Source organism: Corythoichthys intestinalis, chromosome 12 (genome assembly GCF_030265065.1).
Source record: "Corythoichthys intestinalis isolate RoL2023-P3 chromosome 12, ASM3026506v1, whole genome shotgun sequence".
NCBI classification, from domain to species: domain Eukaryota; kingdom Metazoa; phylum Chordata; class Actinopteri; order Syngnathiformes; family Syngnathidae; genus Corythoichthys; species Corythoichthys intestinalis.
In genome coordinates this window covers 19,873,548-19,885,727 of record NC_080406.1, presented here as the reverse complement: position 1 = coordinate 19,885,727, position 12,180 = coordinate 19,873,548, and the positions used below count along the sequence as shown (strand labels likewise).

Below are 12,180 nucleotides of genomic sequence, written 5' to 3'. Positions count from 1 at the left end.
AAAAAAAAAGAAATTAAGCATTATTTGTTCAAAGAGCATGAGTGCCCTCTAGTGGAGAAAACAGTTCCTAATTTGAATAGTGAATAGTTCCTTCATAGTTCCTATTATGAAATTAAAAGGAAAATGTCTCCAGTTTTCAGTGGTCAATCAGTGCCAAATAAAAATTGGGAGAGAGGTTGAAATCCACGCTTTCGAGTCATGTTGAAGGCGGCGCTCTATATCAAATACTTCTTTTTTTTTACGGTGCTTTAAATACGCCACGTGATTGAAAAGGCTGGCGTGATCATAGATCGGCAAGCTTACGTCTGATTGGTATAATTAAGTCATTAGATTATTGTTGCGACGTTTCATTGGCGAAATTGGTAGAGCTGCGCTTGGCATCACTGGCAAAATAAATAAATCTAATATGTAGAACAAAGAGAAAATGTAACGACTTGTGCAGCCCAAAGTTGTGGAGTAAGAGTAGCGTTTTTTTCTTCACAAATCTACTACAGTAAAAAGTATGGCTTGGTAAAACTACTCTTAGAAGTATACTTTCCTCAAAAAGTTACTCAAGTAAATGTAACGAAGTAAATGTAACGCCTCTGACTGTGACAATATAAGGAGCCTTTATAGCTTTGCATTACAAGATATTTATGAACCTCATTAGTGGGTTGCTCCTTCAACTAATGCAATATTTGTACTCCTAGCTTGGTAAAGACTTGGCAAAGATGTTTCATCCATATTAGTGCTGCAACGATTAATCGATTAACTCGAGTATTCGATTAGAAAAAAAATATTCGAATTAAATTCTGTTGCTTTGAGTATTTGTCTAAAGTGGCGTTGTAATGGTTTATTTTGAAAGTGTTTGCATTTAGTTTTATTGATGAGGGTGGATATACTACCCTTTGGTCTGCCTCTTTTCACACGGCTGAATCCAACTGCTCCCTGTTAAGACCAACGTAAGCTAAGTTTTTGTTTGAGCTAATGTTTTTAATGCATTCTTAATTTAGTTTATAGGTATATTTAGCCGTTTTTTTGTGGGAATATGCGTCTCAACTATTTGTTAAGAGCATTGTAAAGAAAAAAAAAACTTTAGCATTTTATAGCATTTAAAGTGCATGTGACACGAAAAACCTTGTTTATTTCATAATACATGCGGTATTTTATGCTCCTGAATGATATGGACCGCTTGGATGTGTGTGGAAGCGATCGCTATATTTATTTAGTTTTCTGAATCCCGCGCCAAGAAAATGAGTGACTTCCGGCTTCGGTCTTGCATTGAGGAGGAGGGCGCTGTGACGTGTACAGTAGAAGACGTCCTCTTCACTATACAGCGTACTGTTGTGTATGAGGACGAAGGATTCAGCTGATTTTGCGGATTAATACGTTTATTTTTCGCATCACGCCAGCCAAACGGCTGCAGAAAAATCATTCTGTATGAGGGAGAGGCGTATGCGCCTTTTTGGAGTTTCAAGAGGTTCCCATTAACCGTGGATATTTACTGTGGGACCATTGGACTTACTAGGAAGTGAGTAAACATCTTGTTTTGTATTATGTCAAATACGAATACAGCGATTACAAATTAAACACTACAAACTTTCTTTAAATAAAGGACTACTTACGTGTGATCATTGATAGGCATGTAAAAAGCTTTCCTCATGCACATTAGCAGCACGTTAGCTGCACAACAACTGCAGCCGCCCTCCTCCGGGGAACGAACTGTAAATTGCTCTCCGCCGGGCGGTTTGCCGATCCGCAAAGACAATCGACAACCCAGTCGTCATGTCAAATAATCCAGGCTAGTTATGTGTGATTTTCCGCTTAGAAGACTTTGAAACATCACTCGGTTCGGGTTAGCATGTCGGCTAGCTGTCACGCCTTTTGGTTTGTTTACATTCTCCGAAGCCGGGGAAGGGAAATGACACATGTCTGATTTAGGTGTCATAAAATATCGTTCGGGAGGTGCGACAGTAAAGGTGAAGTCGACAGTTTTGACCATTATGGACAAATTTTGCCATGTCGATCTGAATGAATGCATTTTTATTATTTCATATTCCATTTAGCACAAGACTGTTATTTGTCATGACCATGCCATTTATTTAGCAATTGGGGAAAATACTTGGATAAAAAGAATATCCTGTAAAAATATTGAAGTAAAGAGACGGAAACAATGACATTTTGCAGCTCTCTTCGTCGCGTTTTCCTCGTTGTGAATAGTTCCCCCTCGACGGGCTGACTGGTCCTTCTCAAGCCATTTATATAGCTATTGGTGAAAAATACTTGGATAAAAAGAATATCCTGTAAAAATACTGGAGTGGAGAGACTGAAACAATGACATTTTGCAGCTCTCTTCGTCGCGTTTTCCTTGTTCTGAATAATTCCCCCTCAATGGGCTGAATAGTAAAACCGATGAGCCCAGTCTACCGCTGACTTCATCCACCTGTTGGGGACGCTAAAGCCCTATAAAGGTAGGCGTGGCTAACCAGCAGATTAAAAGACTAATTTCTCGTCATCTGCACTATGCTAAATTGTTGTATATAGTCGAATCGCCTCAAAATATGATTCTAATTAACACAATAATGCCATTTAAGACTTTTTTTCTCCTGTCGTATGCTCTTTAAGCGGACTTTTTCTATGTAAGTTAGCCAATTATTCTTTTGTTGTACATAGACACTCATTTAAAAAAAAACTTTTTTCTACCGTTGGAGGCTCAGCTCAGGTATTTTGAATTTTCATGTTCCTTATCCGATTACTCGATTATTCGAACTAACTAGTCCATCGATTAATCGACTACTAAAATATTCAATAGCTGCAGCCCTAATCCATATACTAGCACACCAGTTAGATATCGAACGGGAAACAGTTTGAGCAATTTTTGCTGTCTTACTCGACCACTGAATTATCTTATTAGTGAAGCAACAGAGTGTAGGTGCACTTGTCATCATGCACATATTTCAATGCTGAATAGGCAGCTGCCTTTGTCAGGTAGAGGCGCGCTGCACTCACATGATTTTGATTTATTAACTGCAACTAGACAAGTGCATCCATTGTAGCAGTGGTTCAATCAAAAGTCCCTATTCTAACTTTTATTTTGCATCATCCTAGCAAGAAGCACAAGCACAAACGTGCCCAAAGGCATGCACATAATCCCCCCCCCCCCCCACCTTCCCCTTATACACACACTTGACTAATCAAACCCTGACAACTGTCACTGCCACTCACCTTGCCACATAACTGAGGATGTGGGCGCGGATCACCATGCCAGCCTTGTGCCGCACCTCCTCCCGCTCCTTCTCCAGCCTTTGCTCCAGGGCCTCCTTCAGGAACACCTGCAGGAGCAGCAAACAGCGGACAGGGAGGGGGGGTTACTTCCTTTTTCTCCCCACTGTCTGGTGCAGCCAGGGGGGATTCAGAAGGCTTCTGGCCACCCTCGGGGTAAAAGTAGCACTGTGGAGCTGCTGCGTTTGACGCTGCCCTCGCCGCTGCACAGCCTCATTGTGTGCACTTCCTGAGCATTTCCCTGCGACTGGTGTGCACAGGCAGCCAGGGAAGGGAAAGGGAGGGATAGAAGGAGGGTGGGAGGGAGAGATGGTGGCGGGTGTCCAGAAAAAGGCAGGCCACACCCCTGCTTGCTCTTAGGAAGGAAGGAATGAGAGTTTGGTTAACCCGTTGCATGCTCACGGGGAGTTTTGGAAGGAACATAGGAAAGCGTATCGATTACATACATTACATTACAGAAAAAAAACTACTTAGTTCTCCAAAATAGCACTGCAGTATTTATCTAACTAGGACCAACGGTAAACTAAAGAGATATTAGACCTAAGTGTTCCCAAAAACAGGCCAGATGTACCGTATGTTTGAGTTTAGTGGATTTTAGTGTGGGCTAGGGAATAGCGTCAATCAAGAACAAAGCAAATATTTTGGGGCGGGGGGTCGTTTAGTGCAACGTATTTTTAAAAGGTGTCAATCTTGTTTTATTTTGTTTGGTCAAACAAAATGAATTATTTTTATGTACCATTATACACTTTCCAAGGGTCAGTTCCTCCAAGAAATAAAAAGTTAAAAATATATATATTGTGGATTTCAAGTATATATGCATTTTATTTGTAAATTTCAAGAAAGAATTACGTGATTTTGACTTTACGACGTGCGTCTCGTCAGCTGTTTTTTTTGTGTTTGTTTTTAAAGTCTCGTAACAGTGTCTCGTCCGCCACCGCTCAGCATTCATGGTAAGTACACAAAGGCGTAACAAGGGTCCCCGGAGGCCCCAGGCAACAAGCAACATGAGGCCCTTCGAGCATGCGCAAGCAAGGGGGACAGCTGAACTTGGAGCTATAGCATATTTAATAAAAGTCTAATAACACTAGCATGCTGCAATGCTGTTAGCAAACGCTAACAAGCTAGTTACAAGTCAAGGCAGTTAATTGGTTTAGGACATAAAAATACTACTACTACTACTAGTCTGCGGTGCTTCTATTACATTAGGACATACAACTGCAGTAACATAGTTCACTCACCCGTCTTGCTTCCTTTTCTCTGCTTGTTTTTCTTTTTTCGCTTCCAGAAGGATAACTTCTCTTCATTTTGCCAATTAAAAAAAGTCCAGATCGCCGCCCACTCTCACTCTGAGTCACATGACACACATACACACTCGCGCAGTATAATGAACACAAACGTGGGGGGTGCGAGTGCGTGCTGCTTGCCATAAAAGTGGCGAATACTAAACACTTTACACTGACTCATATGGATGTACTTTCATTCGTTCATGGACGCACACATTTAAACAGGTGGCCGTCCTCTGCTCGAAATGCGCACCTTACGCCTATTCTCACTCCCAGAATATGCAGCGCTTGTGACGTAACACAATAACAAGACCGGTTGCTATGGAAACGTACACATACCCAAGGAACCTTGCTAAAAGGAGAATTAAAATTGCTAATAAAATCGTTTAGGATTATTTTAGATCCATATATGTTATATTTTTCTTATAGAGTATTCGACGAGGAATATGATAGACCCATAAATAGACTTGTTTGGAAAAATCACCATTTCTTTAAGTAGTCACATGAATAAGGAGGTGGCCTGTGAAAATCAACGTAACACAACTCGGCAAGGACTTTCCAGAGAGTACTTGGTGAGTCACTCTTTAAACAATCGTGTGGTATTAATAGCTGACTGGACATTCTTAAGCATGTAAAATCTACGTGACATGGTTAGTGCTGATTGGGATTGAAACACAACCATTAGATAATCTGCCAAATGATTCCATGGTATTGAAACACTCCCTACACTTGTCGCCGTGACAATGTAGTAAAGCTGCGTGTGCTAAATCTGTTGGCCCTCTGGGGGCCCCTGCTGGCTGGGGGCCCTAGGCAATTGCCTGGTTTGCCTAATGGGACACTACGCCTCTGTAAGTACAGTATATTATTTGTCATTTAATTCTGTTTTTTATTAGGTCTAATTAATCTAAATGGTTGATCACTACAGTTATTGTATGCATATCTGGTATTTTCATTATACTACAGTCTATGTGCAGTCCGCTTTCCTTTGTTGCTCTCGGACTAGTTTGACGTCAAGTCAGTGCTATTTTCTGTTAGTTTTGAGCGTTGCCTTCACGTTGGGAAGCGGGGGTGAACGCCAGTTAACATTTCAAGAAGGCAGAGAAACGGTAAATGGTGCGAGCTCGGCGATGCCCCCCCGCTCCTCCCCCTGTTAGCCCGCTAGCTTATTGAGCAGCGTTTGCTTTCACCGCTGGAATGGTGCCACTGATAGCTGCCGTTTCTTTGCTGAATTGCCCAAGATTTGGACCTTCTATCTATCTATCTATCTATTGCTAGCTAGCTAGCTAGCTATCTAATTTTTTACTTTATTGTATTAATATGATGTATAATACATTTTACATGTATTTAGGGGTACTTAAAGGGTATATGGCTGCCATATAGGGCAATTTACTGTATGTCCAATCGATCTTAACTGTAAAGGCGGACAATGAAATAACCTTTACGATCATGCCTGGATTACTTTGTTTCTTAGTTTTAGTATTCTACCCATGGTAATGTTTATCCTCTTGGTCGTATGCTACATTTCCACTAACTTTGCCCCTTCTGGTAGTATACTACATCTCAGTGTCTTTATGGTACAGTAAATAGAGTGCACTTACTGTATATCATGCTTTATCCACAGCTATCATCATGATGGGGTTTATACCTTACTATTGAAAAAGTTACCACTTTTACACCTGTTCCCAACAGTTCACACCAGAGTGAACAGTCAATTTACTGCCAGCTATTTGGGATCTGAGTAAAGCGGGCCCTAAATGTCTTTCGGGTTGGTTTCGAATTGCCGTTTGTGTCACAGATGTGGTACCAATCAAAGGATCTCACAGCTGCAGTCCCACACTGGAAGAGGAGGAGGAAGCTCCCGCTCCGTCCACATCCTACCCCCCATCTCCGCACACACCTAATCCATGCCATACCGAGCCCTTAATTCGGCCCTCACACTTCCTCCGCAGTACAATTGGCGAGCGTATAATTACACAGATTGTTCCATCTCCAGAGGAAACGCGGGCCCCTCTTTCTCTCATAGCCCCTTTCCCACAAGCGATAGAACATTCCCTTTACCTCAAAACATGACCACGTGCACTGAAGGACACACAACCGCACTATGAAGTGGGGCAGTCATCAGGCCGAAGTTAAAATCCTGGATGTGTGACACTGGAAAATGATATTCCGCTGAGACATGACGACTCCTAAGATGTATACCATGTGCTCGACTTTGACAGGCATGTGTACATTAGTGGTTTAGCACCAGCTATATATTAATTAAGAAGCAGAGTGTGGTACACTTCAAACACACCAAATGTACAACAGAGTGTGTGTAGTATGTATGTGAGCCAGATGGTGCGTAACAACAACAAAGCAATTGAGAAATATGAAATGTTTCAGGGATTTAACATTAGCACATCGTATATAAAGTATTTGTCGGATTCGATAAATGTAATGTTTCCTTCGTGTAAGTGCGTTACTATTTTGTTATTGCCTCATAAAGTATGTAGAATGAAATGAATAGTGTAGTCATGTAAGAAGAGCATTTTGAATAGAAAATGTTAGAAAGCTTCCCACTATGCGTTCGTTTCCATGGCAACTGCTCATAGTTACTTCCTGTTTTGGTCTAGAGTCACACGCACTACGTGTTTTGGGACGCGGGTGCACATCCGAGTCGAGAGGCAGCCACCTGTTGAGATGTGCGAGGGAATGTTGATCTGTGTGCATCCATAAATGTACCTATTTTTTCTTCATTTTGGAGGGTTCCAGCGATAGGGTGGAGCTGCTACATGCGCTGCCGTTTCGAAGCTTTGCCGATGTAACGGCGGGTAGTCATTGGCGAGCATTGTTTACATCATATGTGTTGCACATTTATGCCGTGAGGTGACTTGTTCGTTTAGCATGTTGGGATGTGTTGTAAGTCCGATTGAGTGTAAAGTGCTTAGTTGCCGCCACATTTTTTCCACAATTGACCACGTGTGTGTACGGCGTACTTCCGGGTTGTGCGCGTACATTTGCGCCCCCACCTCTGTGTTTATTGCACTGTGCAATTCATTTGTGTGTTGTTGATTATTCCGGAGTCAATGCATTGTTTTACATTGGCACTTCTATGCTATTGACAGTGTTGTTAATAACGGCGTTAGAATATAACGGCGTTATTTTCTTCAGTAGTAATCTAATTACTTTTCTCATCTTGGCAACGCCATTACCGTTACTGAGGCGGGAAAGGCGTTCATTACTATGTTGGTTGACTGACGCGAGAAAAGTCTGAGAAAGACGGACTCACGGAGACGAGAGAGCAGAGAAGGAGTGGGGAGGAGGCAAGAGAGTGTGACGCCGTTGCAAACGCGATGCTACAATGCTAGGTGGCTCAAATAATACCTGACTGTAGCCGATAGCCTACAAACTATGCCCACATGATGCTTCGGTAGATATCACATATATAAAGAACTAGATGCAAATAACAGACACGGAGGCATTGGCAACTGTGGTGGTCCTTGCCCACACTCCCCTCTGCTGGCTTTTATTGTTATGACACTTCCTGTTTTGATGTTTTAACCTGGCTCACCTGGGAGTGCACCTGCAGCTCATCATTGATCAACACTGCTTATAAGGAGCGGCCCGGGCAGCAAGCAGGTGCCAGATGATTCTGCCAATCACCAGTGGTACATCGGCCAACTACGCCTGTAGTGTTTGACAATCGTTCCTAGATCTCTTGATTAATCTTGTTCTTTGCCACCAGGACAACCACCTATCAAGCCACCACAGCCACAGCCTGAACAACAGCCACAGCCTGAACAACAGCCACAGCCTGAAGCCCAGCCACAGCCATAACCATAACCATCGCCATTGTTCAATAAAAACCCTTCACTCCACTACCGTTTCCTGGTCGCACTTTGGTCCACCTCAACTTTGCCTACCTTGCCCCAACAGGCAACATATATAATAAAGAACTAGATGCGTTAGTAAACAGCCGCCATCTTAAAGCAGTAGATGTCTCTTGAAGGCTCTGATGTAGAGAACCTTTCTAGCGAACCTAAGTCACTTTTTATCTAAAATGCTCCTAAATCGGCAAAATTTAACTTCAATCTATCTTTAAATGATGAAACAGTTTTAAAACTTACACATGTCGAAAATAGACGGAAGGGAACTAATGCAATAATGGGAGCAATTTTAACAACTTTAACGGTTGATTCACAACAATAAGTGACTTCCACACATAGCAAAGGTTGTTATCTAGTTATCGCAATATCCGCAATACCCCTGTGTCTAGCTAAGTTTAGGGTAAAGAATTAGGCTAGGGCCAATTGTCCCAAAAACCCTTTAAACTTTTTTTTTTAATTACTTTTTTAAACTAAACAACACTGGCTGTTGAGCCCTAAACTCTAACCTAAAGTTTAGAATTTTTTTTACATTAGGCTTAATCTTCGAGTTAGCGGGTTTTAATTAGTCAGTGGAGTTGATTTCATCATATTTCATGCAGTTTGTCAGTTATTTGTTAGTTTCAGAGCTCCTGGGTGGCTAAGCTAGCGCGAGTCAATGGTGGTTGAAATCAACTCCATCGACTAAGGCTAGGTTCATACTGCAGGTATTAATGCACGAATCAGATTTTTTTGCATTTTCCCGACTCGGGTGAGGCATTAACTTGACGGTCTGAACGTGACAAGTCGCATCGAAGTATCTAAATCTGATCAAGGTCATTTTCATATGTGGTTTAAATCCGATCTGGGCCACATTTTTCCAGAATGTGGCGGCGGTCTGAACTGCCAAGTCTCCCAAATCGGAATTCATGCAGCAATTAATCAGCAAAGAGCGAGCGCAGCACGCGAAACAGCAGTGATGTAGCTGTTCATTAGCGTTAGCGCTTAGCGTGAACTCTGCTTTTATTACGCATGAGGCGGGCTTGACCACAGTCATAAAAAACTACAATCAAGAAAAGGATAAGCCCGATGATGCTCGGTTTCTTACTGTGCGTCAAATGAGCAATATTTCAGTTGTGCTTACATGGCCGAGTCGGGGCAAACGGACGCACATACATAAGGCCTGTGTGTTTGCGTCATGCACGCACGGTGCGTAGTTATTTGTTTGCGGGTCAGTTTGCTCAGCGTGTCTCGGACAGCGAATTAGTGCACATGCGTAATACTTGAACGGGCTCAATGGAATGGACAAACGTAGTCTGAATGGGCATGCTAAAAAAACAGATATGATATAAAAAAAAAAAAAAATTAATTGAATTGTGCATTAAGGCCTGCTGTATGAACCTAGCCTAATTAAACCTCCGCTAATTCGAAGATTAAGCCTTATGTGAAAAATTCTGATCTTCCCCTTTAAATTCAATTATCGGAAAGTCAATTACATGCGATGACATTTTTCTGTTGCCATTCTTATGTTGAGGCGGCAAAGGGAGAAAAACTGGTAAAAAGTAAGCGGTAAATTACTTCTAAAGTAACTTGGTTACTTTGATTATAAAGTATCAGTAAAGTAACTAGATAACTTTTTAGGTGTAATCAGTAATTAAATTACTTTTTCAAGTAATCTGTGGCAACACTGAATTCAACATATAAATACTTTGAGTATATGTCATAGGGAAAGGAGGTTTTGCCCTTCACCGTCAGACATCTTATTAAAAGGTTAATCATTCATTGAGAAAGCAGTGAAAATGAGGTCTTTCTAAGGAAGAGTTAATGATTAAAACAACGAGCCAGGAGAGAGACAAGTACACCGAAAGGTGTCCCCTGAAAGCCTCATTGCTTCCACAGCAAGCACTTTAATCATTATTTGGTGAGTGTCAGGAGGTGAACAATGAGGCCGCCTCGGGATTACTGACTGTAAGCACCTAGCTAGGTCGCATGATGCACTTAAGATTGAATTTTGGGGAGAAGCCATGAAAAGTGTGCGGTTGTCAACAAGGGAGCAGAACATCCGACCGCAATCCTGCCAGTAAATTCTTTGGGACGTGAGTCACAGTGACGTGCATCCAAACTGTGACACGTATTAACTGCCTGGGAATCTTTAGGAGAAAAATAATACTATATTTGGCAACAGCCAACTATTTGGCCACAGTAAACACTTTGGCTATGTAAAAACAACCCAAAAGGAACTATATCCGGCAAGAAAACACTATAGTTTGCCTGTGAAAACGCTATTTTTCTCAAACTAAAAACCAACGGTTCATTTCAGCCTGTTGCGTGTGGGTGCTACTCTGCTGGCCAAAACTATCAGCACGCCTGCAATTCTGTCAGATAATGCTCAATTTCTCCCAGAAAATGATTGCATTTACAAATGCTTTGGTAGTAAGAGCTTCATTTATTTTGCTTGCAATGAAAAAACACAAATGAGAATGGAAAAAAAAAATTAAATCATTATCATTTTACACAAAACTCAAAAAATGGGGCGGAAAAAAGTATTGGCACCCTTTGAAAAATCATGTGATGCGTCTCTAATTTGTGTAATTAACAGCACCTGTTACTTACCTGTAGCACATAACAGGTGGCGGCAATAACTAAATTACACTTGCAGCCAGTTAAAATGGATTAAAGTTCACCCAACCTCTGTCTGTGTCCTTGTGTGTACCACATTGAGCATGGAGAAAAGAAAGAATACCAAAGAACTGTCTGAGGACTTGAGAAGTAAAATTGTGAGGAACCATGGGCAACCTCAAGGCTACAATTCAATCTCCAAAGACCTGAATGTTCCTGTGCCTACCATGCACAGTGTCATCAATAAGTGTAAAGCCCGTGGCACTGTGGTTAACCTCCCTAGAAGTGGACGGAAAAGTAAAATTGACGAGAGATTTCAACCAAAGATTGTGCGGATGGTGGATAAAGAACCTAGACTAACATCCAAACAAGTTCTAGCTGTCCTGCAGTCCGAGGGTACAACAGTGTCAACCTGTACTATCCGTCGGCATCTGATTGAAAAGGGACTCTGTGGTAGGATACCCAGGAAGACCCCACTTCTGACGAAGAGACATAAAAAAGCCAGGCTGGAGTTTGCCAAAACTTACCTGGGAAAGCCAAAAACATTTTGGAAGAATGTTCTCTGGTCAGATGAGACAAAAGTAGAGCTTTTTGAGAAAATGCATCAAGATGGACAGCAGACAAAAGGAAAAAAAACAAGGCCTTCAAAGAAAAGAACATGGTCCCCACAGTCAAAAATGGCGGTGGTTTCCTGATGTTTTGGGGTTGCTTTGCTGCCTCTGGCACTGGACTGCTTGACCGTGTGCAAGGCATTATGAAGTCTAACGACTTTCAACAAATTTTGCAGCATAATGTAGGGCCCAGTGTGAGAAAGCTGGGTCTCCCTCAGAGGCCGAGGGTCTTCCAGCAGGACAATGACCCAAAACACACTTCAAGAAGCACTAGAAAATGGTTTGAGAGGAAGCACTGGAGACCTCTAAAGTGGCCAGCAATAAGTCCAGATCTGAATCCCAGAGAACACCTGTGGAGGGATCTGAAAAGGCAGTTTGGAGAAGGCACCCTTCAAATCTCAGAGACCTGAAGCAGTTGGCCAAAGAAGAATGGTCTAAAATTCCAGCAGAGCATTGTGAGAAGCTCACTGATGGACACCGGAAGCGGTTGTTTGCAGTTAATTCGTCTAAAGGTCGTGCTACCAAGTATTAGGCTGAGGGTGCCAATATTTTTGTCCAGCCCAT

The 12,180-nt window shown here is 42.0% G+C and overlaps 1 protein-coding gene across 2 annotated transcripts in view; it reads right to left on the bottom strand.

Moving 5' to 3' along the window:
• The window catches only part of LOC130926754 (unconventional myosin-X-like), a 154,246-nt gene that overhangs the window by 52,468 nt on the left and 89,598 nt on the right, over positions 1-12,180 (bottom strand). For both annotated transcript variants that reach the window (XM_057851915.1, XM_057851914.1), the window contains one exon: positions 3,205-3,311. In XM_057851915.1, the coding sequence (XP_057707898.1) occupies positions 3,205-3,311 (107 nt within the window). The remainder of the gene's footprint in view (positions 1-3,204; positions 3,312-12,180) is intronic.